Source organism: Anomaloglossus baeobatrachus, chromosome 4 (genome assembly GCF_048569485.1).
Source record: "Anomaloglossus baeobatrachus isolate aAnoBae1 chromosome 4, aAnoBae1.hap1, whole genome shotgun sequence".
NCBI lineage: Eukaryota > Metazoa > Chordata > Amphibia > Anura > Aromobatidae > Anomaloglossus > Anomaloglossus baeobatrachus.
The window spans coordinates 487,776,011-487,799,700 of record NC_134356.1 but is presented as its reverse complement, the minus strand read 5'-3'; the positions used below and the strand labels follow the sequence as shown (position 1 = coordinate 487,799,700).

General features: G+C 43.0%; 1 protein-coding gene across 1 annotated transcript in view; it reads right to left on the bottom strand.

The window, feature by feature from the left end:
• Positions 1 to 17,303: 17,303 nt before the first annotated feature.
• The window catches only part of WDR72 (WD repeat domain 72), a 426,854-nt gene continuing 420,467 nt past the window's right edge, over positions 17,304 to 23,690 (bottom strand). The window contains exon 19 of the mRNA XM_075342738.1: positions 17,304 to 17,581. Within this exon, the coding sequence (XP_075198853.1) occupies positions 17,526 to 17,581 (56 nt within the window). The 3' untranslated portion in view covers positions 17,304 to 17,525. The remainder of the gene's footprint in view (positions 17,582 to 23,690) is intronic.

The following is a 23,690-nucleotide window of genomic DNA, read 5'->3' as shown; positions in this document are numbered from 1 at the left end:
TATGGTGTACATAGTGAAAACATTTTTCACCTGCCTGCTACCTTTATGACATTCTTGTTTATATAATGTGCATAGTTTCCGGGAGGCTGAAGAAACCAACTGCTTCAGGCAGATATATGAAGAAGCAGAATAAAAGCAAAAGATACAGTGGGGAAAAAGTATTTAGTCAGCCACGAATTGTGCAGGTTCTCCCACTTAAACAGATGAGAGAGGCCTATAACTGACATCATATGTAGACCACAACTATGAGAGACAAAATGAGAAAACAGAAAATCACCTTGTCTGATTTGGCAAGGTTTTTTTTGCAAATTATGGTGGAAAATAAGTATTTAGTCACCTAAAAACATGCAAGATTTCTGGCTCTCACAGACCTGTAACTTCTTCTTTAAGAGGCTCCTCTGTCCTCTACTGATTACTACAAGTAATCTGCAGTAATGGCACCTTTTTAAACTGGTTATCAGTATAAAAGACACCTGTCCACAACCTCAAACAGTCACACTCCAAACTCCACTATGGTGAAGACCAAAGAGCTGTTGAAAGACAGCAGAAGCTATATTGTAACCCTGCACCAGGCTGGGAAAACTGAATCTACAGTAGGCAAGCAGCTTGATGTGATGAAATCAACTGTGAGAGCAATAATACAAAAATGGAAGGCATACAAGACCACTGATAATCTCCCTCGATCTGGGACTCCACACAAGATCTCAACCCGTGGGGTCAAAATGATCACAAGAACGGTGAGCAAAAATCCCAGAACCACATGGGGGGACCTAGTGAATGACCTGCATAGAGCTGGGACCACTGTAACAAAGGCTACCATCAGTAACACACTACGTTACCAGTGACAAAGATCCTGCAGTGCCAGATGTGTTCCCCTGCTTAAGTCAGTATATGTCCTGGCACGTCTGAAGTTTGCGAGAGAGCATTGGATTATCCAGAAGAGTATTGGGAGAAAGTCATATGGTCTGATGAAACCAAAGTAGAACGGTTTGGTAGAAACACAACTCGTCGTGTTTGGAGGAGACAGAATGCTGAGTTGCATCCAAAGAACACCATACTTACTGGGAAGCATGGGGGTGGCAACATCATGCTTTGGGGCTGTTTCTCTGCAAAGGGACCAAGACGACTGATTCATGTACATAAAAGAATGAATGGGGCCATGTATTGTGAGATTTTGAGTGCAAACCTCCTTCCATCAGCAAGGGCATTGAAAATGAAACATGGCTGGGTATTTCAGCATGATAATGATCCCAAGCACACCGCCAGGGCAACAAAGCAGTGGCTTTGTAAGAAGCATATGAAGGTCCTGGAGTGGCCTAGCCAGTCTCCAGATCTCAACCCCATTGAAAACCTTTGGAGGAAGTTGAAAATCCGTGTTGCCCAGCGACAGGCCGAAAACATCACTTCTCTATAGGAGATCTGTATGGAGAAATGGGCCAACATCACAACACCAACAGTGTGTGCCAACCTTATGAAGACTTACAGAAAACATTTGACCTCTGTCATTGCCAACAAAGGATATATAACAAAATATTGAAATTAACTTTTGTTATTCACCAAATACTTATTTTCCACCATAATTTGTAAAAAAAATCTTGCCAAATCAGACAAGGTGATTTTCTGGATTTGTTTTCCCATTTTGTCTCTGATAGTTGTGGTCTATGCATGATGTCAATTACAGGCCGCTCTCATCTTTATAAGTGGGAGAACTGACTAAATACTTTTTTTTCCCCACTGTAGCTTTATAGCTTAAAATATTGAAATCATTAGCACTAGAGGTGTGCAAATTTACTTGATTAGAACTAGAGATGAGCGAACCGGCCGCGGAGGTCCCGTTCGAGTTCGGTTCGGCGAACCGCTCGAACCGCATAGGAAACAATGGCAGGCAATCACAAACACATAAAAACACCTAGAAAACACCCTCAAAGGTGTCCAAAAGGTGACAAACAACTCACAACACAACACAAACACATGGGAAAGTGACAAGGACATATACTCATGCGAAAACAAAAGAGCAGAACAAGGAAAAAGAGGAGGAGACACAAATATAGGTATGGCACGCCCTTCTAAAATCATGTAAAACACCGCAAGGTGACTCCAAGCGGAGTCTCCCTTTTTTCCAAAAATTGAGCCACACACACCCACCCCTTCAGTGGCAGCACTTGTGCCCCAGTTGTACACTTCACATCTAGATTTGCATCAAGCACATTCAAAAATACGCCATACTTAACCGTCCCCAGGATGACACCGGGGTAGGTAGCAAAGTCTTTCCTGATCCCAGCTCTGTTCATCTTGGATCATTTTAAAAAACAATGTAAGCAAGGGTTACTCCAAGCGGAGTCTCCCTTTTTTTTTTCAAAAAATTGGGCCCCACACACACCCACCCATTCAGTGGCAGCACTTGTGCCCCAGTTGTACACTTCACAGCTAGATCTGCATTAAGCACATTCAAAAATACACCATACTTAACCGTTCCCAGGATGACCCCGGGGTAGGTAGCAAAGTCTTTGCTGAACCATGACTTGTTCATCTTGGCTCCTTTTAAAAAACACAGCAAGCAAGGGTTACTCCAAGCGGAGTCTCCCTTTTTTCCAAAAATTGGGCCACACAGACACTCACCCCTTCAGTGGCAGCACTTGTGCCCCAGTTGTACACTTCACAGCTAGATTTGCATCAAGCACATTCAAAAATACGCCATACTTAACCGTCCCCAGGATGACACCGGGGTAGGTAGCAAAGTCTTTCCTGATCCCAGCGCTGTGCATCTTGGATCATTTTTAAAAACACAGCAAGGGTTACTCCAAGAAGAGTCTCCTTTTTTTCCAAAAATTGGGCCACACAGACACCCCATCAGTGGCAGCACTTGTGCCCTAGTTGTACACTTCACAGCTAGATTTGCATCAAGCACATTCAAAATACACAAGCATTTACTCTCCCCAGGATGACACAGGGGTAGTAAATTCCTTGTGGCTCCATGACTTGTTCATTTTGATGAACGTTAGTCTGTCCACATTGTCACTGGACAGACGCGTGCGCTTATCTGTCAGCACACACCCAGCAGCACTGAAGACACGTTCAGAGACAACGCTGGCAGCTGGACACGACAAAATCTCAAAGGCGTAAGTGGAGAGCTCTGGCCATTTTTCAAGATTTGAAGCCCAAAATGAGCAAGGCTCCATTTGCAAAGTAATGGCATCGATGTTCATTTGGAGATACTCCTGTATCATCCTCTCCAGCCGTTGACTATGTGTCAGACTTGTTGTCTCTGGTGGCCTTGCAAAGGAGGGTCTAAAACAATTATGAAAAGATTCAAAAAAATTGCTGTTACCAGCACCAGATACGGTGCTACTGGTACGGGTAGACTGTTGAAGATGACGAGACCGTCCCATGTTTGTCAAGTTACAACTGGGAGATTCACTCCCTGCACCTGCACGGTTGTTTGGTGGAAAAGCCGAGCTAAGATCGAGTAACAGCTTCTGCTGATACTCTTGCATACGTGCGTCCTTTTCTATGGCTGGAATTATGTCACAAAATTTGGACTTGTACCTGGGATCTAATAGTGTGGCAAGCCAGTAGTCATCATCACTTCTAATTTTGACAATACGAGGGTCATGTTGGAGGTAGTGCAGCAAGAAGGCACTTATGTGTCTTGCGCAGCCATGCGGACCAAGTCCATGTTGTGTTTGTGGCATAGAGGTGCTAACCATTCTTTCTTCCTCTGACATCTCCCCCCAACCTCTTTCAACTGAAATTTGACCAAGGTCTCCCTCATCCGCTGAGTCTTCCATGTCCATGGACAGTTTGTCCTCCATTTCTTCATGTTTTCCTGCACCTTCCTCAACATTTCACCTGCTACCATGCGCCCTTGTTGATCCCTGTCCCCCATGGTCCCATGCCTGCCGCGTTGGTGATGATGGACGTCTGGACCTTGGTGATGTTGTTGTGTTTTGCGCATATGAATCCTCCTGTAGTTCCTCCCCTTCCTGTTGTCCCACCCCCTGACTCCGAATAGTGTTTAGCGTGTGCTCCAGCATGTAAATGACTGGAATCGTCATGCTGATAATGGCATTGTCAGCGCTAAACATATTCGTCGCCATGTCGAAACTGTGCAGAAGGGTGCATAGGCCCTTGATCTGAGACCACTCCATCAGGGTGATCTGCCCCACCTCTGCATCTCGTTGGCCCAGGCTATACGTCATGACGTATTGCACCAGAGCTCGGCGGTGCTGCCACAGTCGCTGTAACATGTGGAGAGTCGAATTCCAGTGTGTCGGCACATCGCATTTCAGGCGATGAACCGGCAGGCCGAAAGACTTTTGGAGCGTTGCAAGTCGCTCAGCAGCGGTGGTTGAACAGCTTTTTTCATGCCCTGTTCAGAAGGCCATCCAGGCCGGGATAGTGTGTTAAAAATTGCTGGACAACAAGGTTCAAGACGTGAGCCATACAAGGCACGTGTGTCACCTTGCCCAGGCGAAGGGCCGCACACAGGTTTGCAGCATTGTCGCACACGGCCTTACCAGGCTGCAGGTTGAATGGAGACAACCATTTATTAAACTCAGTCTCCAGAGCTGCCCACAACTCAGCCGCTGTGTGACTCTTATTTTCAAGACATTTCAAGCTAAAGACCGCCTGATGCCGTTGCGCTCTGCTGCCAGCATAGTAATGAGGGGTGCGTGATTCCTTCTGCGCAGTGAGAACGCTGGTGGCCTGAGCAGGCAGGATTGGGGCGGAGGTGGAGGACCCAGATGAGGTGGAGGAGGCAGAAGCAGTGGCGGAACTTGGACAGACAGAGGATTGACACATAAGTCGTGGGGACGGCAAGACTTGTGCAGCAGACCCTTCACCATCTATCACCATAGTTACCCAGTGCCCAGTCAGCGACATGTAACGTCCCTGTCCATGCTTACTGGTCCAAGTATCGGTGGTGAAATGCACCCGTTCACACACAGAGTTTCTCAAGGAAGCGGTGATGTTGTGTGCGACATGCTGGTGTAGCGCGGGCACACTTTACTTAGAGAAGTAGTGGCGACTGGGCCTCTGGTACTGGGGTACAGCGACAGACATAAGGTCTCTAAAATCCTGTGTGTCCACCAGGCGGAAAGGCAGCATTTCGGTAGCCAAGAGCTTACAGAGGGATAAAGTCAACCTCTTAGCTTTGTCATGGGTCGCAGGAAATGGCCTTTTATTTGTCCACATCTGAGGGACAGAGATCTGGCTGCTGTGTGTAGACGGTGTTGAGTAGGGTGTCCCTGGAAAACTACAGGTTTGTGAGGAAAGTGCAGGCGTAGACATGATGTTGCCTTCATCCAACGTTGGTGCTATCGATGTCTGAGAGAGCTGTACACACGCACTTGTTTCCCCTTCCAAACCAACTGACGACCTACCAAGCAAACTGCCTGTTGCGGTTACAGTGGTGGAAGTTGTGCGTGGAAAACCAGGTGTGACAGCTGTCCCCACAGTCCTAGAAGATGAAGAGCATGCAGATGCACTGGAAGGGGCAGGTGGTGGATGGTTCGCTCCGCTAGACCGCATTGCAGCACGGTGAGCTTCCCACTGGGACATATGATATTTATTCATGTGACGATTCATGGAAGAAGTTGTCAAACTGCTGAGGTTTTCACCTCTACTAACAGAATCACGACAAATTTTACAGATCACATAATTTGGGCGATCTTTTCCTATGTCAAAAAAGGACCAGGCTAGGCAAGGCTTAGATTGCATGCGACCTGCTGATCCACCCCGACTAGTGCTCAGAGGCACAGTGGTGGCTAAGGATGCAGTTGTAGACGTGCTACCAATACTCCGACTCTGTCCAGGAAGGCGCAAGGTAACTTTGTCATCGGTTGCATCCTCCTCCACCATCTCTGTTGACCTCCTCGAGGGCCTGACTGTGGGTTGACAGTAGGTGGGATCTAGAACTTCCTCATCAATTGTTGTGTTTGCACTCCCCTCACCCTCAGACCGAGCCTCTTCTTGCCCTGACCGAATATTTAAGTTGTCATCCCAATCTGGTATCTGCGTCTCATCGTCATCAGTAAGTTCCTCATTGTCTATTAAAACAGGTGTTTCAGTTTGTGAATAAGGGTCAACATTATGCTCAGAAACTTGTTCATCACGGCCTGAATCTGAGTCACAAAGGTTCTGGGCATCACTGCAGACCATTTCCTGGTCTGTACTCACTGTAGCTTGGGAGCAGACCTCTGATTCCCAGGCTATAGTGTGACTGAACAGCTCTGCAGACTCAGCATCTCAGTTCCACCATACTGTGCAGGGCGGATGGAGACTTCAGAGCTGGGAGAAAGCAAGTGTGATTGGGATGACAACTCAGAGGACTGGTGTTTTTTGGATGCGGTACTTGAGGTGGAGGAGAGGGCACTTGTTGGACCACTTGAGATCCATTCAAGCATTTTCTTTTTTTGGCCATCATCTACCTTTGTTCCAGTTGTAAGTGTCCGTAAAAAAGGGAGCACATCGGATTGTCCACGGTAAGTAGTAGACATCTTACTTTTGCTGGAAGATGGTCTATCTTCAGCAGATGTTAATGGAGCTTTGCCACCTTCCTCATGGACAAACCCTTTTTTTCCTTTTCCAACACGCCTCTTCCCCTTTCCACCAGCATCTGTCATTTTGCCACTCATTTTGATTGCGACAAGATTGTGAACTTAAAATGTGGTAGTAAAAATGGAGAGTTGGTGTAGATTGCAGCGGTGGTCTATCTTTATTAACAGCAGAATAAACAACAATAACTATCCCTGACAATGCAACTACGGCCCTTAAACTGGCAGCATAGTTTACTAGTATAATGGCTTAGTAACAATGAGTTTGAGTGTGCAATGCAGAGGTGCTGCACATAGATTTGCACTAGTGGGACACTAATGGAAGTCCAACAGCCCCTTTTAGGATGCCACTAAGTTTACTCAGTGTTTGCTAGTATAATAGCTTAGTAACAATGAGTTTGAGTGTGCAATGCAGAGGTGCTGCACATAGATTTGCACTAGTGGGACACTAATGGAAGTACAACAGCCCCTTTTAGGATGCCACTAAGTTTACTCAGTGTTTGCTAGTATAATGGCTTGGTAACAATGAGCTTGAGTGTGCAATGCAGAGGTGCTGCAAATAGATTTGCACTAGTGGGACACTAATGGAAGTCCAACAGCCACTTTTAGGATGCCACTAAGTTTACTCAGTGTTTGCTAGTATAATGGCTTAGTAACAATGAGTTTGAGTGTGCAATGCAGTGGTGCTGCAAATAGCTTTGCACCAGTGGGACACTAATGGAAGTCCAACAGCCACTTTTAGGATGCCACTAAGTTTACTCAGTGTTTGCTAGTATAATAGCTTAGTAACAATGAGTTTGAGTGTGCAATGCAGAGGTGCTGCACATAGATTTGCACTAGTGGGACACTAATGGAAGTCCAACAGCCACTTTTAGGATGCCACTAAGTTTACTCAGTGTTTGCTAGTATAATAGCTTAGTAACAATGAGTTTGAGTGTGCAATGCAGAGGTGCTGCACATAGATTTGCACTAGTGGGACACTAATGGAAGTCCAACAGCCACTTTTAGGATGCCACTAAGTTTACTCAGTGTTTGCTAGTATAATAGCTTAGTAACAATGAGTTTGAGTGTGCAATGCAGAGGTGCGGCACATAGATTTGCACTAGTGGGACACTAATGGAAGTTAGGATGCCACTAAGTTTACTCAGTGTTTGCTAGTATAATGGCTTAGTAACAATGAGCTTGAGTGTGCAAAGGGCAGGAGGGTACAGTGGCAGGGTTTTGGGTCTGGGTAGAGGAAAGGAAGCCTCACCTTCTATCCCTCCTAATGGGGAAATGCAGCGAGGAAATCCCTGACCTTAGTTACACAGACGCTGTCATCATGTGTAGCTGTTAAAATCTGTTTTCACGGACCTGACTGTCACCTATGGCTCTGACTCTGCTGGTATTAGCCCTTAAAAGGACTAATAGAAACTTCTATCCCTATTCTGTATAGCGCTGTGTGTAGAGCGTACACAGCTGTATCGGAGACAGGAGCTATGCCAGCGGTGACTGACACCCAGACGCAGAAGGCAGATAATGGCGTGCTGGAGGAAAATGTCCGTTTGTATAATGCTGGGACATGTGACATGGACATCCTGTCACACATGCCGTTGCTTCTCTGGCTAAAAGTCCACTTAGCTGTGTGTGTGTCTGGGATTGGCTGACATGCTGGCCCGCCCCACTACACGCGCGCGCGCTTAGGGAAGGAAGACAAGGAAAAAAAAAAAAAATGGCGATCGCCATTATCCAAACAGCAGTGATCTGAATGCGCTGTTCCCGCACACTATACGCTGAAATTTCATAATAGTGTGAGTCACAGAGTGACTTACACTATTACAGCGGAAAGCCAGCTAGTAATTAGCTTGGCTTTTTGCTGCTAGAACCGTTCTCGAACGTAACTAGAACTATCGAGCTTTAGCAAAAAGCTCGAGTTCTAGTTCGATCTAGAACAGCCCCCAAAATCACTCGAACCGCGAACTGGAGAACCACGAACCGCGAACCGCGCTCAACTCTAATTAGAACTGAATTCTACTGGGATTTTTTAAAAAATCTGCATCCTGAAGAATAGAGAGTTTTCATAATTCAGTCTTTCTTAATTCCACAAAATGTTTATAACATGGTGCTTCTCGTGCACCCCATCACTTTACATGAAAGAAAGGGTGCTGGCTGGGGGTGTTCACCATGCCTCTCTTTCACGTCACTTCTCTGGGCCAGTGTTCATTTATTTTGCAGATGTAACCCTTTACTTTTCAAAAATCCGCAATATATTGTATCATGTGTAAACGTAACTTTAGGCCTCCTTCAGATGTCCATGTCCAAACATAAGCATAAAAAATGATACCGGTGTCATTAGTGTTTTTCATTGATGGTTAAGCAAATTACAAAGCATCTCCTATCCTTTGCAATATCACAAAAGGTCCGTGGAGTCTCTGTTAGGAGTGTCGACACAAAAAATAGCCAGATATCCCTCCGGGAACCAGTGATTGCTTTGTCTTGCTGATCCTTTGCAATATGAAATACTGTTAATAGCCAGAGTGGATCATACTGGTGAACAGCATGCAAAAAATATTTAAAATATAACCTTTAATAATATTTTCTAAAATATACAATCATAAAAACGTGAAAAGGTGAATATAAAATGTATTACCGGATTCTGGGTCACCAAGATCAATTGGACCAAAGAATCAGGTACGACGCACAAATACTTCCTCACTAGGTTAGGCTAGTCGCCAAATACCTCACTATATCTCCAAGACAGTCATTACAGGGAACCGCCCTCCATGATCATATCTGGAGATTTTCTAATCTTATGAGGAAAAATAGGTGATAAGAAAACATTCTTTATAAGTATGTCATTTTTTACCATAAATGACCTTCTGTAAACTTAGAATGATCTCACCACACGGCGGGCTTAGTCAGAGTTTCATCACATTTCATTGGACGTGGAGAAAGTGCTAATAAACCTCCTTGGTTATCTTATCGCTCCATCCTCCAGGTTATGACCAGGCAGACATCATGCAACTCCCAACGCATTTCTTTCACTTCAAAATCATCAGGGGAGACTGTGTTGCTTAGATCCTGCACGTTCAGACTATCACCACTCAATTCCACACAGTGGCCTTTTTAACAATAACAAGTGCCCACAACGGACATAGCGTGTCCCCACGCATTCATATACATACTGCGGCGCTGGTCATAACCTGGAGGATGGAGCGATAAGATAACCAAGGAGGTTTATTAGCACTTTCTCCACGTCCAATGAAATGTGATGAAACTCTGACTAAGCCCGCCGTGTGGTGAGATCATTCTAAGTTTACAGAAGGTCATTTATGGTAAAAAAGGACATACTTATAAAGAATGGTTTCTTATCACCTATTTTTCCTCATAAGATTAGAAAATCTCCAGATATGATCGTGGAGGGCGGTTCCCTGTAATGACTGTCTTGGAGATATAGTGAGGTATTTGGCGACTAGCCTAACCTAGTGAGGAAGTATTTGTGCGTCGTACCTGATTCTTTGGTCCAATTGAGCTTGGTGACCCAGAATCAGGTAATACGTTTTATATTCAGCTTTTCACGTTTTTATGATTGTATATTTTAGAAAATATTATTAAAGGTTATATTTTAAATATTTTTTGCATGCTGTTCACCAGTATGATCCACTCTGGCTATTAAGTGTATTGAAATAATTTGGAGGGATTTTTCTAGTATCGTGCTACTTTGAAATATGAAATACTGACAGCACACGGATGTCTCACAGATATTACAGAGATGGCATCTGTGTGCTGTACATGTTTTTCATGAACCCAAAGACTTGTATTGACCCTTTTCATAAGTGATACGGGAAAAAAAAACGGACACGTCTCCAATGTTTTGCGAAACCACACCATTCATTAAAAAAAAAAAAAAAATCATCGAAATGTGAATAGCACCCTAGATTGTAACTGGTACATGCAACATGGATGTCTGAATAATGCCTTACCTTGCATTCATGAGCGTAGTCAGTTTAAAAAAAAAAAAGCATTAAATCTAAATCACAATTAATCATTAAAAGTGCTAACTAGATCTAGCACAATTCAAATTTGCCTGTTCATTTGGATTTTACTTTGAAATTCAATTTGCAGAGACATTATTCTCCATGAATTTAATTATTCTCTGGGATTTTTCCAGACCAGGGAGCACAAAACATGTAACAATTAAAAAACATACTTATACTTACCTCTCTGGTCATTCCCAGTGCTACCAGCCTACTGTCTGGTCCTCCACACCTCTGTCACATAGCATATACGGCCTTGTACCCTAGACTATGGCTTAAGGTTGTAAGCAGACCCAGCAGCTAACTACTCATAAAGGTGCTTTACACGCTGCGACATCGATAGCGATAGCTAGCAATGTCGAGCGCGATAGCACCCGCCCCTGTCGTTCGTGCGACATTTGGTGATCGCTGCCGTAGTGAACATTATCTCTTCGGCAGCGTCATACGCACATACCTTTTCAGCGACGTCACTGCGGCGTCACTAAGCGGCTGCCCAATAGCAGAGGAGGGGCGGAGATGAGCGGCCGGAACATGCCGCCCACCTCCTTCCTCCCTCATTGCCGGTGGATGCAGGTAAGGAGATGTGCGACGTTCCTGCGGTGTCACACATAGCAATGTGTGACGCCGCAGGAACGACAACAACCAGCAGCATGCACCACCAACGATATTATGAAAAGGAGCGACGTGTCAATGATCAACGATTTTTGACTTTTTTGCGATCGTTGATAGTCGCTCCTTGGTCTCACACGCTGCGATGATGCTAACGGCGCCGGATGTGCGTCACTAATGGCGTGACTCCGACGATATATCATTAGCGATATCGCAGCGTGTAGAGCACCCTATACTTAATGATCTCTGCGGCCTCCAAAAGCTCCAGCCTAGAGTGAACACTAGGCCAGAGATGTGATGCAACTGAGGTTCAGAGGAATGGACAGTGAGCGATGAGTATGATTTTTTCTAGTTAACCTTTTTCTGGCTGCTTACCTCTCTGTACACACCCTAATACTCTCTGCTCTCTGTCATGTAATCTGTGTCTTTGTTGCACTACATTTCCAGTCTGATGGATGCTGGGCTGGGACTTACAGCACCAAGCAGGCCATGGAGTTCACTGCACAAGCTTCGAAGATTGTGCGTGGCTGGAAGTCCAGCCCTAGTGTAAACACCAGCCCACTACCAGAAACCCTAGCTTAAAGTGAACATTTGGCTAGAGATGTGATGCAACGGAGGACCAGGCACGGCACATTGGGAGCAGCTGGAGAGGTGAGCGGTGAGGTAAGGTTTTTTTTCTCATGTTACATTTATATGCTTCCCAGTCTGGAGAGACCCTAGAGCATAAATTAGGAGACATTAAACTCATGGAGAATAATTTCTCCAGGCTTTTTTTAAATTAAAGCTGGATACTGGATTTTGGCCCAGGAGAGGCATATCTGTTAGGATACATCCAGAGAATAGCACCTTGATGTGCCTATGGACACCATCAAATTGGCAAATATGTTCACTAATCACCTTAATTTTACAATTATAACCTATAGAGCAGTAATGCAGTTAAATTTCATATATTTAATGTTTGTATACAGGTGCTTCTCAATAAATTAAAATATCATCAAAAAGTCAATTTATTTTAGTAATTCAATACAAAAAGGGAAACACATATACCGTATTACTCCTTACAAACAGAGCGATCTATTTCAAATGTTTATTTCTGTTAATGCTGATTATGGCTTACAGCCAACGAAAACTCAAAAGTTATTATCTCTGAAAATTAGAATAATTCCCACAAAACACCTGCAAAGGCTTTGTAAGCATTTAAAATGGTCTCTTAGTCTTGTTGAGTAGGCTACATAATCATGGGGAAGACTGCTGACTTGACAGATGTCCAGAAGGCAGTCATTGACACTCCACAAGGAGGGTAAGCCACAAAAGGTCATTGCTAAAGAAGCTGGCTGTTCACAGAGTGCTGTATCCAAGCATATTAATGGAAAGTTGAGTGGAAGGAAAGTGTGGTTGAAAAAGGTGCACAAGCAACCGGGATAACTACAGCCTTGATAGGATTGTTAAGAAAAGGCCATTCAATAATTTGGGGGAAATTCACAAGGAGTGAACTGCTGCTGGAGTCAGTGCTTCAAGAGCCACCACACACAGTCATATCCAGAACATGGGCTACAACTGTCGCATTCCTTCTGTCAAGCCACTTATAATCAACAGACAAAGCCAGAAGTGTCTTACCTGAGGCAAGGAGAAAAAGAACTGGACTGTTGCTCAGTAGTCCAATGTGTTTTCAGATGAAAGTACATTTTACATTTCATTTGGAAATCAAGGTCCCAGAGTCTGGTGGAAGAGTGGAGAGGCCACAATCCAAGCTGCTTGAGATCTAGTGTGAAGTTTCCGCAATCATTGATGGTTTGGGGAGCCATGTCATCTGCTGGTGTAGGTCCACTGTGTTTTATCAAGACCAAAGTCAGCACAGCCGGCCAAGGCTGGTTTCAGACGTCCATGTTTAATCAGGTACCAGTCACACGCATGGTTATGGTCATGCGTGTGTCATACATGTGTCTCACGTGTAGTACACGTGTGACATCCATGTTTCCATGCGTGTGACAGGTACCGGAGAAAACACGGGTCTGTGAAATAAAAAGATTTTTCATATTTACCTGCTTTCTCCGGCTCTGCTGCCTCCAGCTCCTGACTGCCGCTCATTATATTCATCGATTATTCACCGCACTCAAGACCTGGAAGCCGGAGCATCGCGGGGACAGCAAGGGATACAGCACCGCCAAGGACAGGCAAGTATTCTTCAGCACAGTGACATCCAGGAGGTCATCAGAGTTCCCAATGAACTCTGACATCCTGATGACCCCCGCGACACCCGCACTACAGCTTCATGGGTTCATCAGAGTTCACTGGGAACTGTGATGAGTCCCCGATGATGTCACCACAATGTTCCGGCTTCTAGGTTCTCACCACACACACACAGACACACACACATAGCACATATACACATATATGTATACACACATTGCAGACACACATGGATACACCGAGCGAATACACACATAGCGAACATGCATGTGTATACACACACACACACACACACTGCTGTACACTCATCCAGCGATGCAGTCCCCGGCACTGAAGTCCCCAGCGCTGCTCCACAGGGTTCTGAATATTTAGTGAGTATAATCAGCGGCGATAAGGAGCGGGAGGCAGCAGAGACGGAGACAACATAGCTGGAGAGAAGTAAATATAGAATATCTTTTTATTAAAAAGACCCATATTTTCTCCGGTATGTTTTACACTGATGTCACAAGGATCACATCAGTGTGCGATCCGTGTGACATCCGTGCTGCCGGAAATGCCTGCGTATGTGCATGCGGGGTTATGAAAGGTCATACGGTCCATGTGCACACACGGATGTGTGAGGCACATCAGAGAATAACATGGGTACGTGTGACATACGTGTTAAAAACGGATGTCACACGTACCTAAAACACGGACATCTGAAACCAGCCTAACAGGATATTTTAGAGCACTTCCTGCTTCCCTCTGCCGACAAGCTTTTTGGAGATGGAAATTTCATCTCCCTGCAAGACTTGGCACTTGTCCACACTGCCAAAAGTACCAATACCTGGTTTAATAACCACAGTATCCCCGTGCTTGATTGGTCAGCAAACTCACAATTTATGGGGTATTGTCAAGAGGAAGATGAGAGAGACCAGACCCAATAATGCAGACGAGCTGAAGGCTGTTATCAAAGCAATCTGGGCTTCCATAACCCCTCATCAGAATCACAGGGTGATTACCTCCATGCCACGCAGCATTGATGTTGATGCAAAACGAGCCCCGACCAAGTATTGAGTGCATTTACTGTACAGACTTTTCAGTAGGTGCCAACATTTCTGAGTTTAAAGTAATTTTTTTCAGTTGGTCTTATATAATATTCTATTTTTCTGAGATAATGACTTTTGGGTTTTCATTGGCTGTAAGCCATAATCATCACCATTAACAGTAATAAACACTTGAAATAGATCACTCTGTGTGTAATGACTATATAATATAGGAGTTTCCCTTTTGTATTGAATTACTGAAATAAATTATCTTTTTGAGGATATTCTAATTTATTGAGATGCACTTGTATTCCTTAGTGCAAACTGTGTGCTACTGCATGCTTTCATTTGCATATCTATTAGGGATGATCGAATACCTTAAATATTCGGCTTGACGAATATCCGACGAATAGGTCGCTGCTATGCGAATATTCGATGCGCAATGTAAGTCTATGGGAAGCCCGAATAGTTCCGAATAGTTGTTATTCGGGTTTCCCATAGACTTACATTACGCATCGAGTAATCACGAAAAGTCAAATAGCAGTGACATATTCGGCTAATAATCGCGAAGCCGAATATTTGAGGTATTCGATCATCCCTAATATCTATCTCTCTAGCTCTTTCTCTCTATCTACTGTATCTACAAAACATGCAAATAAATACCCCACCACCCCACCCCTTTTTTCGAATGCTTGAGTCAAGAGTGAAAAGAAATAAAATAGAATGTGATACAAAGTTACTATGTGAAATGTTGGAAAATATACATTTTAATTTTTTTGATTATCAAAGCTTACACAATATTAAATGAAACCTCAGAAAACTAATATCGCAATAAAGAACAAACTAGAGACCAGATTTGTTTTAAAGATCCTTTATTGTAATGTTATACATATTACATATATAGGAAGACTAATAAAGATCTATTCTTCAAAATCCGTGTGCAGTATGGGTCAACACTTCTTTTCAGATTAAGGTCAGATTCATATGGCCACATTGCAGCTTCATTTTAGAATTCCCATAATACAGATCCCCTGCGGGTCTACTGAAGAGAACTTAGATCATCAAAGTGTTCTATGGTGATCAAAGTTCTGTTCTGTGATTCTGTGGGGCGGTATAACGTGGGGGTGTATTACAGGTGCGGCCATATTACATCCATCCGAACCTAGGTCTACTATGTAGCACTTTCTTATGTATAGCTTTGTGGGTATACTGTATTAACATAGAAGTATGGTTGCTTTTTTGTTTCAAAACTTCACTCATATTTTATAAATGTTTTTTGACACCTCCATATCATGAAAAAAAATTCTAATCTATTTTTATTTTGTCAAATTTATGACCTAGATTCTGTTTTGGCTTCATTTTAATGGATTGTTCTTTTGACATATTCATACATAACAGAATACTATGTTTATATTATATAAATATAATATATATTATATGACTCAGTCATGGGTACGGGATTGAAATAGACCAGGTGAGTGCTGCTAAGAGCAGTTCTACTATTCATATGTGAGGCCGTATGGCACATTTTATAAAAATATTTTAGTGTAGGACTGCTTCAAATGAGATTTGCCGTGACGTGGCGAAGCAGCTCAAGAAATTGCAATTTTTTGCCAAAAATCTCAAAATTTTTTTTATAATAAGTACAGTTTGGAATGTTTAGTGCTGTAGTGCACATTTGGTGCTGGCTTTTTGTTTTTTCTTCATTGAATTGGTCGGTGGTTGACCTCCACCTTGCTATGCACCCCAATTTGGGATGTATTCCATCTGTCTGGATTTTGGCGGTTGGTGACTGTTCACATTAAGTCATCAGGCTTTGCCCACAGGCTATTTACTTCATGCAGCATTTGCTTGGACCTGTCCCGCCCACAGCCATGACTCAGTCATGGGTACGGGATTGAAATAGACCAGGTGAGTGCTGCTAAGAGCAGTTCTACTATTCATATGTGAGGCCGTATGGCACATTTTATAAAAATATTTTAGTGTAGGACTGCTTCAAATGAGATTTGCCGTGACGTGGCGAAGCAGCTCAAGAAATTGCAATTTTTTGCCAAAAATCTCAAAATTTTTTTTATAATAAGTACAGTTTGGAATGTTTAGTGCTGTAGTGCACATTTGGTGCTGGCTTTTTGTTTTTTCTCATTGAATTGGTCGGTGGTTGACCTTCACCTTGCTATGCACCCCAATTTGGGATGTATTCCATCTGTCTGGATTTTGGCGGTTGGTGACTGTTCACATTAAGTCATCAGGCTTTGCCCACAGGCTATTTACTTCATGCAGCATTTGCTTGGACCTGTCCCGCCCACAGCCATGACTCAGTCATGGGTACGGGATTGAAATAGACCAGGTGAGTGCTGCTAAGAGCAGTTCTACTATTCATATGTGAGGCCGTATGGCACATTTTATAAAAATATTTTAGTGTAGGACTGCTTCAAATGAGATTTGCCGTGACGTGGCGAAGCAGCTCAAGAAATTGCAATTTTTTGCCAAAAATCTCAAAAATTTTTTTATAATAAGTACAGTTTGGAATGTTTAGTGCTGTAGTGCACATTTGGTGCTGGCTTTTTGTTTTTTCTTCATTGAATTGGTCGGTGGTTGACCTCCACCTTGCTATGCACCCCAATTTGGGATGTATTCCATCTGTCTGGATTTTGGCGGTTGGTGACTGTTCACATTAAGTCATCAGGCTTTGCCCACAGGCTATTTACTTCATGCAGCATTTGCTTGGACCTGTCCCGCCCACAGCCATGACTCAGTCATGGGTACGGGATTGAAATAGACCAGGTGAGTGCTGCTAAGAGCAGTTCTACTATTCATATGTGAGGCCGTATGGCACATTTTATAAAAATATTTTAGTGTAGGACTGCTTCAAATGAGATTTGCCGTGACGTGGCGAAGCAGCTCAAGAAATTGCAATTTTTTGCCAAAAATCTCAAAATTTTTTTTATAATAAGTACAGTTTGGAATGTTTAGTGCTGTAGTGCACATTTGGTGCTGGCTTTTTGTTTTTTCTATTTTTATTTTGTCAAATTTATGACCTAGATTCTGTTTTGGCTTCATTTTAATGGATTGTTCTTTTGACATATTCATACATAACAGAATACTATGTTTATATTATATAGGTATTTTTAACACACTTTGCAGTAACACACTTTGGACATCCAAGGGTTCTGTTTGGTATCATCTGAAAAAAACAAAACAAACATAAAATATTAGGAAAGTCATTTTTTTAAGAGAATTAAACAAAAAATCGGTATACATGTCGTTTGTTAATATTGTTGAAATTAATACACAAAATGATATACAACTAGCTAAATATAGTAATATGTCATCTACAATGCTCACTAATAGTATTTTCATAAGGTTGAAAAATGCTTGTAGATCAGATGATTTTTCCTGCTGCTACCATAAATGAATAGAGTGGTTATTGAGCATGTGTTCTGCCTCTTCATTCTAATGGGAGTAATATTGCCTTAGTGGGGATAAAATTTCTCTTTCTTGCCGAGCAGTGTCCGTCCTAGCCGTCGGATCACCTGCAATAATTGATCACTTACCCTGTGGATGGGTGATACTTTATTTTCATTGAACAATCCCTGTAAGGCCTCTGTCACATGTTTGTGCCTCCGGTACGTGTTTGGCACTTTTTTCACGTACCGGAGACACATACACACGTACACCAATGTTACCATATGGTAACAGGCACATTAACGTAAATCCACACAGAACGTATGTCCGTGTGGATTGTATGTTTGTACGTGTTTAAAAAACGCTGACATGTCCATTTTTCTCCGGCATCACTGGTGTCACACGGCCCGCACTGTACCACACGGATGTAGTGTTGATGCGGTCCCGTGTGACACGCGCCAGAGAAACACGTGTCATTATTTGAAAATAAAAAAAACACATACTCACCTTCTTCAGCCCTGCAGAATCTTCAGCTGTAAACAGTTGCTGCCGGCCGGCGCTCATTATGAGCGTGTTAAGGAGGTGGGCATGAGGTCACGGGCGCTGATCTCCGCCCCTCCGCTCTGCCGGAAGGAGCATCAGCGGGGAGTGGGCGGGGCTGGAGCTGAAGATCAGTACCCTGGACAGCAGCATCTACCACGTGAGTATGTAAATTATCGGTTCTCCGTGTGTTATCGCGGATAGCACATGTAGAACACACGAGGCCCACACATACCGGAGACACGTACTTACCTAACGCAACACGCAAGGAAAATACGTGTCTCGCGGCACATATGTGTTTTTCACGTGCATGTGGCAGAGGCCTAATAGAAAGCAGAAGCACAGTTTCTCTTTCTCACTCTGCTCCTGACTTCTACTTCCCTTTCCATAGACATCAATAGGCAGGTGTCACTCAATGTGTTGGCAGCCAATTTTGTCCCGAGCAATACTGATTTTAGCTGTTTTATTTAAAGGGAATCTGTCAGCAGGTTTTTACTACCTCATCTGAGAGCAGTATGATGTAGACAAAGAGATCCTGAACCCAATGGTGTATCACACAGGGTACATTCACACAATCATACCATTTTTGTGGTCTGCAAAAAACGGTATTGTTTTTCCATGTATGCATCTGTGTGACATCCATGTGACAACTGTTTTTTTGTAGACCGCAAAAAAAGTGGAACGAGGGCTACATACAGTCACTTATTTTGCATTCTGTCCCTGCATTTTGGAGGACTGGCAGATCGATCCCCCACTTACTGAGAGACTGACACTCCCCGAGTCACATGAGGCATCTGTGCAAAATTTCATGATTGTAAATGCGACGGTGGAGATTCCTTTAGCGGATACACATACACACACACACACACACACACACACACACACACACAGTCAGTTTTATTTTTCTGGAGCACAAGAAAGAGGCTGGGGGTCTTCCTACAGATTTATAATTTGTCTTATTGCTCTTTCTATTGTTTGTATTACACAGCACTTTTTTCTACTATATGCTGGACTGTTCCTACTGTAGCAGAGCACTTTAGGAAATATGCTCTGTATGAGTGGAATTTTTGTACAAGGGGGTGGAGGTGTGGGGGTTTGTATTGTCTGATTTTATAAAATGTTTAAAGATTGTGATAAAAAAACCAACACAATTTAAAAAAAAAAAAAAAAACAATTAAAAAAAATATTTGAATATACTTTATTCCATGTACTTTTGAATGCTTATTTCAGGGAACTGTATATTCAAATGGGCATTTTCACATATTTTTCTTAGTTCAAAAAATGTTCTTCTGTGTCATACAAAAACCCCCATAAGTGCTATATAATAGGACACGGAGTGAAACTGAAAATATGTTGCATTATTAGTCTTTGACTTTCCAGGCCAATGCCTGCAGATCTTTTGCTTCAGTGCTCCCATGTCGATTCCTGCTGCCCCTCACTGTAGAAGTACAATCTTGTTTTAGGGACATGGGGCATATTTATTAGAGATAAGCAAAATTATTCTAAAATAATTAAATTGACTTATTATTTTCCACAATTTATGGATTCAGGCAAGCTGAATTTTGGGCAAATTTGTCCACGCAAATCCAGCCAACTGCTAACCGGCTGCTTATGGGCAAAACGGGGTTAAAAACAAAATAGTAACAATATATATATTTTAACATATGTTTATTATTCTCTACACTCTAGAGAGACTTAAGAACACAATTATGCATATTCCATTTGTCGCAAATTCAATACAAATCAAATTTTCTGATCAAATTTAAGCTGATGGGCCAAATCACATTTTTGAAAATTCATTTATCACTAATACTTATCAATAAAGTTCTTAAATAGTGCAAACTTATGCTAGACAGTCTAAAAATTTGCCATGTTTATCACGGTGGCTCGCGATATTTAATAAATCTGGTGGTTTTTTGACCTGTCTAGTCTGAGTTTATATCGCCTATTTGTTGGCTTACTTTGTGCCAGAAATTTGCACCAACACTTAATAAATATAAAACAAGTCATGAAAGTCAGAATTTTGATGTAATTTCCCTAAATGAAAACTGATTTAGATTGATAAATTTCAACTATTGCTTTTTAAATTACTTATAGAAGTAAATGTACACTGTATCTGAGCTGCTGGTAATCGTGCAGGTGCCTGGATTCTCTATAGTGCATTGGTACAGCTTTGTAGTAGGATTCACAGCTACCCCACATTGAGAACTGCACTTACTGTATGTAGATGCCTATAATGTCATAATCTAATCTCTTTTTAATACTTTAAAGGGGTGGTTCACTACACAGCATAGTGGCCATACATCGATGTAAAGCTCATAAAGAAGACTTTTCTCAAATACCATGTGTATTCAATTCTGCCTCTGAGTGGTGCTCTTGCTGTCCGCTTATCCCCATTACGTGACCCCGGGCTCCATGACCTCTGAGATCCGGTGATGTCAGGTCAACTTCCGACATCACTGAGGCGGCCCCAGTCTCCCTGAGTGACTGGGCTGTGGGCGGAGTTTCACAGCTCATCACAGCCCAGCATCTCGCATGCTCTCTACTTAGCTGTAGAACACCGCAAGAAGGAGCGATGCTGGGCTGTGACTAGTGGTGAAACTCCGCCCACAGCCCAGTCACTTAGGGAGACTGGAGCCGGCCTCAGTGATGTCGGGGCAACTGGAAGATAACGTGACATCACCGGATCTCAGAGGTCACAGAGCCCGGGGGTAACATGATGGGGATGAGCGGACAGCAAGAGCGCAGCTCAGAGGCACAAATAACTACATAAGGTATTTGAGAAAAGCCTTCTTTATTTCTTTATGAGCTTTACATCGATGTGTGGCCACTATGCTCTGTAGTGGACCACCTCTTTAAGCAAAAAGTCCCTACTGTTCCCTCATTACTCTAACTGCTTTATTTATTTTTTAATCAGAGCCGGAAGGTGAGCCAACTGTTACTGTGTATATTGCACAGTAACAGGAATGTTCTGAGCATATGTTGGGACAAACAACCACTGCATTCCCAGTAGGGCAGGGACTAGGTTAGCCCCTGAAATGAACACCTTTAAAGGGGTTGTCCACTACTTGGACAAATGAATACTAATTCTTCTTGTTCGCCCAAGTAAAAATAAATAAGCCTATACTCAACTCCGATGCGGCCGCGGTTCCAGCGATTTCTGAAGCCACTTTCCCATTTGAGCAGGGTGTTAGTGCAACTCTCACATCCTGCTCAAATATCCGAAGATTGGGAGACAGACTTCAGAAGCTGATTGGTCTCAGTGCATAGCAATGTCACGTGGGCCCCGTAAATGCGGCTTCAGACATCACTGGAACCGTGGTCACACTGGAGGGGAGTATAGGCTCATTTATTTTTATGGTGGCAAACAATTGGAATGAATAGGGTTGACCTAAGTAGTGGACAAACCCTTTAATGACACTACAGAAAGCAGAGAGTTGACTGCAGCCTCTGCCCCCTGATAATGAGTTGTTTAATTATCCCAGCATGCACGGGAATTCTCAAATGAAGTGTCATCAAAGAGGAAGTCATAAAACAATGTAATTATAATACTAAAGGAATGGTAGGGACTTTTTAAATGATAAAAACAGTATACTTTATTAATAAATCTTAAAATGACACCAAAAGTGATTCCTATCAGTAATTGCACAGAAAAGGAGAATACGGACCCTGATATGATTCTCCCACCTGTGCACTGCCTGACCAGGGAGGACGGCACCCTAGTAACAAGTTAAAAAAACACAAAGTGACAGGTGTATGCTTATCAGAAACGGAGAATAGAGAATGCTTTGCAACATAAATTATAGTGTGCTGCATGGAGACACCGGCCTATTAGGGCCACCTTAATACTAGAAAAACCTGACTTATTCCTATACCGGCCTCCTGAGGAACCTTATTTGGGGAAACACATCGAGGCACTTGGCATGGACATTCTCCTAAGCAGGTAAGAAGCATTCCCTATTCTCCTGTTCTGATAAGCATACACCTGCCAATCAGTTTGTTAATTGTGTTGTTTTATAAGTACCTGCACTTTCCTGGCATGGCATTGCAGGGGGATATAGGGACAGTCAATAGTGAGTGGGGGGGCGCCATATCATGTCTAGGGTACCGAACTCCGCTATCAGGCAGTGCAAAGGAGGGAGACTCATATCAGAGTCAGTATTATCCTTTTCTGTGCACTTAGTGATAAAATGACACCAAAAGTGATTCCTAAGATTTATTAATAAAGTATACTGTTTTTATTAGAATAGATTCTATTCATAATTGTTTTTGCCACAATCCTACATATCTAGTTCTTTCATACATGACATTTTAATTAAAATATATTAGAACAGAGATTAAATTATGACATGAAATAGATAGGAGGAAAATCAATTTTCATTTTTGACCCCCCCTTTAAAAAGGAACCTGTCAGGTGCAATATGCCGCCATAACCACGAGCAGTTCTTGGTGCATATTGCTAATCCCTGAATAACAGTCCTTGTATACACTAGCATAGATAAAGAGATCTCTAGAAAAAGTAATTCTAATGATCTTTTATCATATGCTAATGAGCTCGGAAACTAGTCCCAAGGGCGTTATTTCCCCTGGCTAGTCGGCCCCATTAGCTTGTTGGCACACTCCTGTGGGCCCCTGTGGGCATGCTAATATGCTAATGAATACGCAGCATCAGAGGATGATCTCACTTATCTCTCTGCTGCCATCGCCGCCCAATGCTGGATTTTGGCTCAGTGTGCATGACCCCGGAGTATTGGTCATGCGCACTATGAAGCCGGGTGTATGCGTCACAGCTTCAAACTGAAGTGGTGCAAACAACTTGGAGAGGCGTACAAGCCACAGTGTCTTGCACCCATTGGGAAATTTGGTTGAAGATCGGTGATGATCTGGGGATGCTTCAACAAGGCTGAAATTGGGCAGGTTAATCTTTGCAAAGGATGTATGAATCAAGCCGCATACATGGTTACCCTGGAAAAACAGCTGCCTCCTTCTGCTCAGGCAATGTTCCCCAACTCTGAGGACTGTTTTTTCCCGCAGGACAATGCACCATGCCACATTGCTACACACCTAGGTCAATCAATGTGTGGATGAAGGACCTCCACATCAAAACCCTGTCATGGCCAGCCCAATCTCCTGACCTGAACCCCATTGAAAACCTCTGGAATGTAATCAAGAGGTAGCTGAATAGTCACAAGCCATCAAACAAAGAAGAATTGTTTAAATGTTTGCACCCGGAGTGGCATAAGGTCACCCAAAAGCAGTGTGAAAGACTGGTGGAAAGCATGCCAAGATGCATAAAAGCTGTGATTAAAAATCATGGTTATGCCACAAAATATTGATTTCTGAACTAT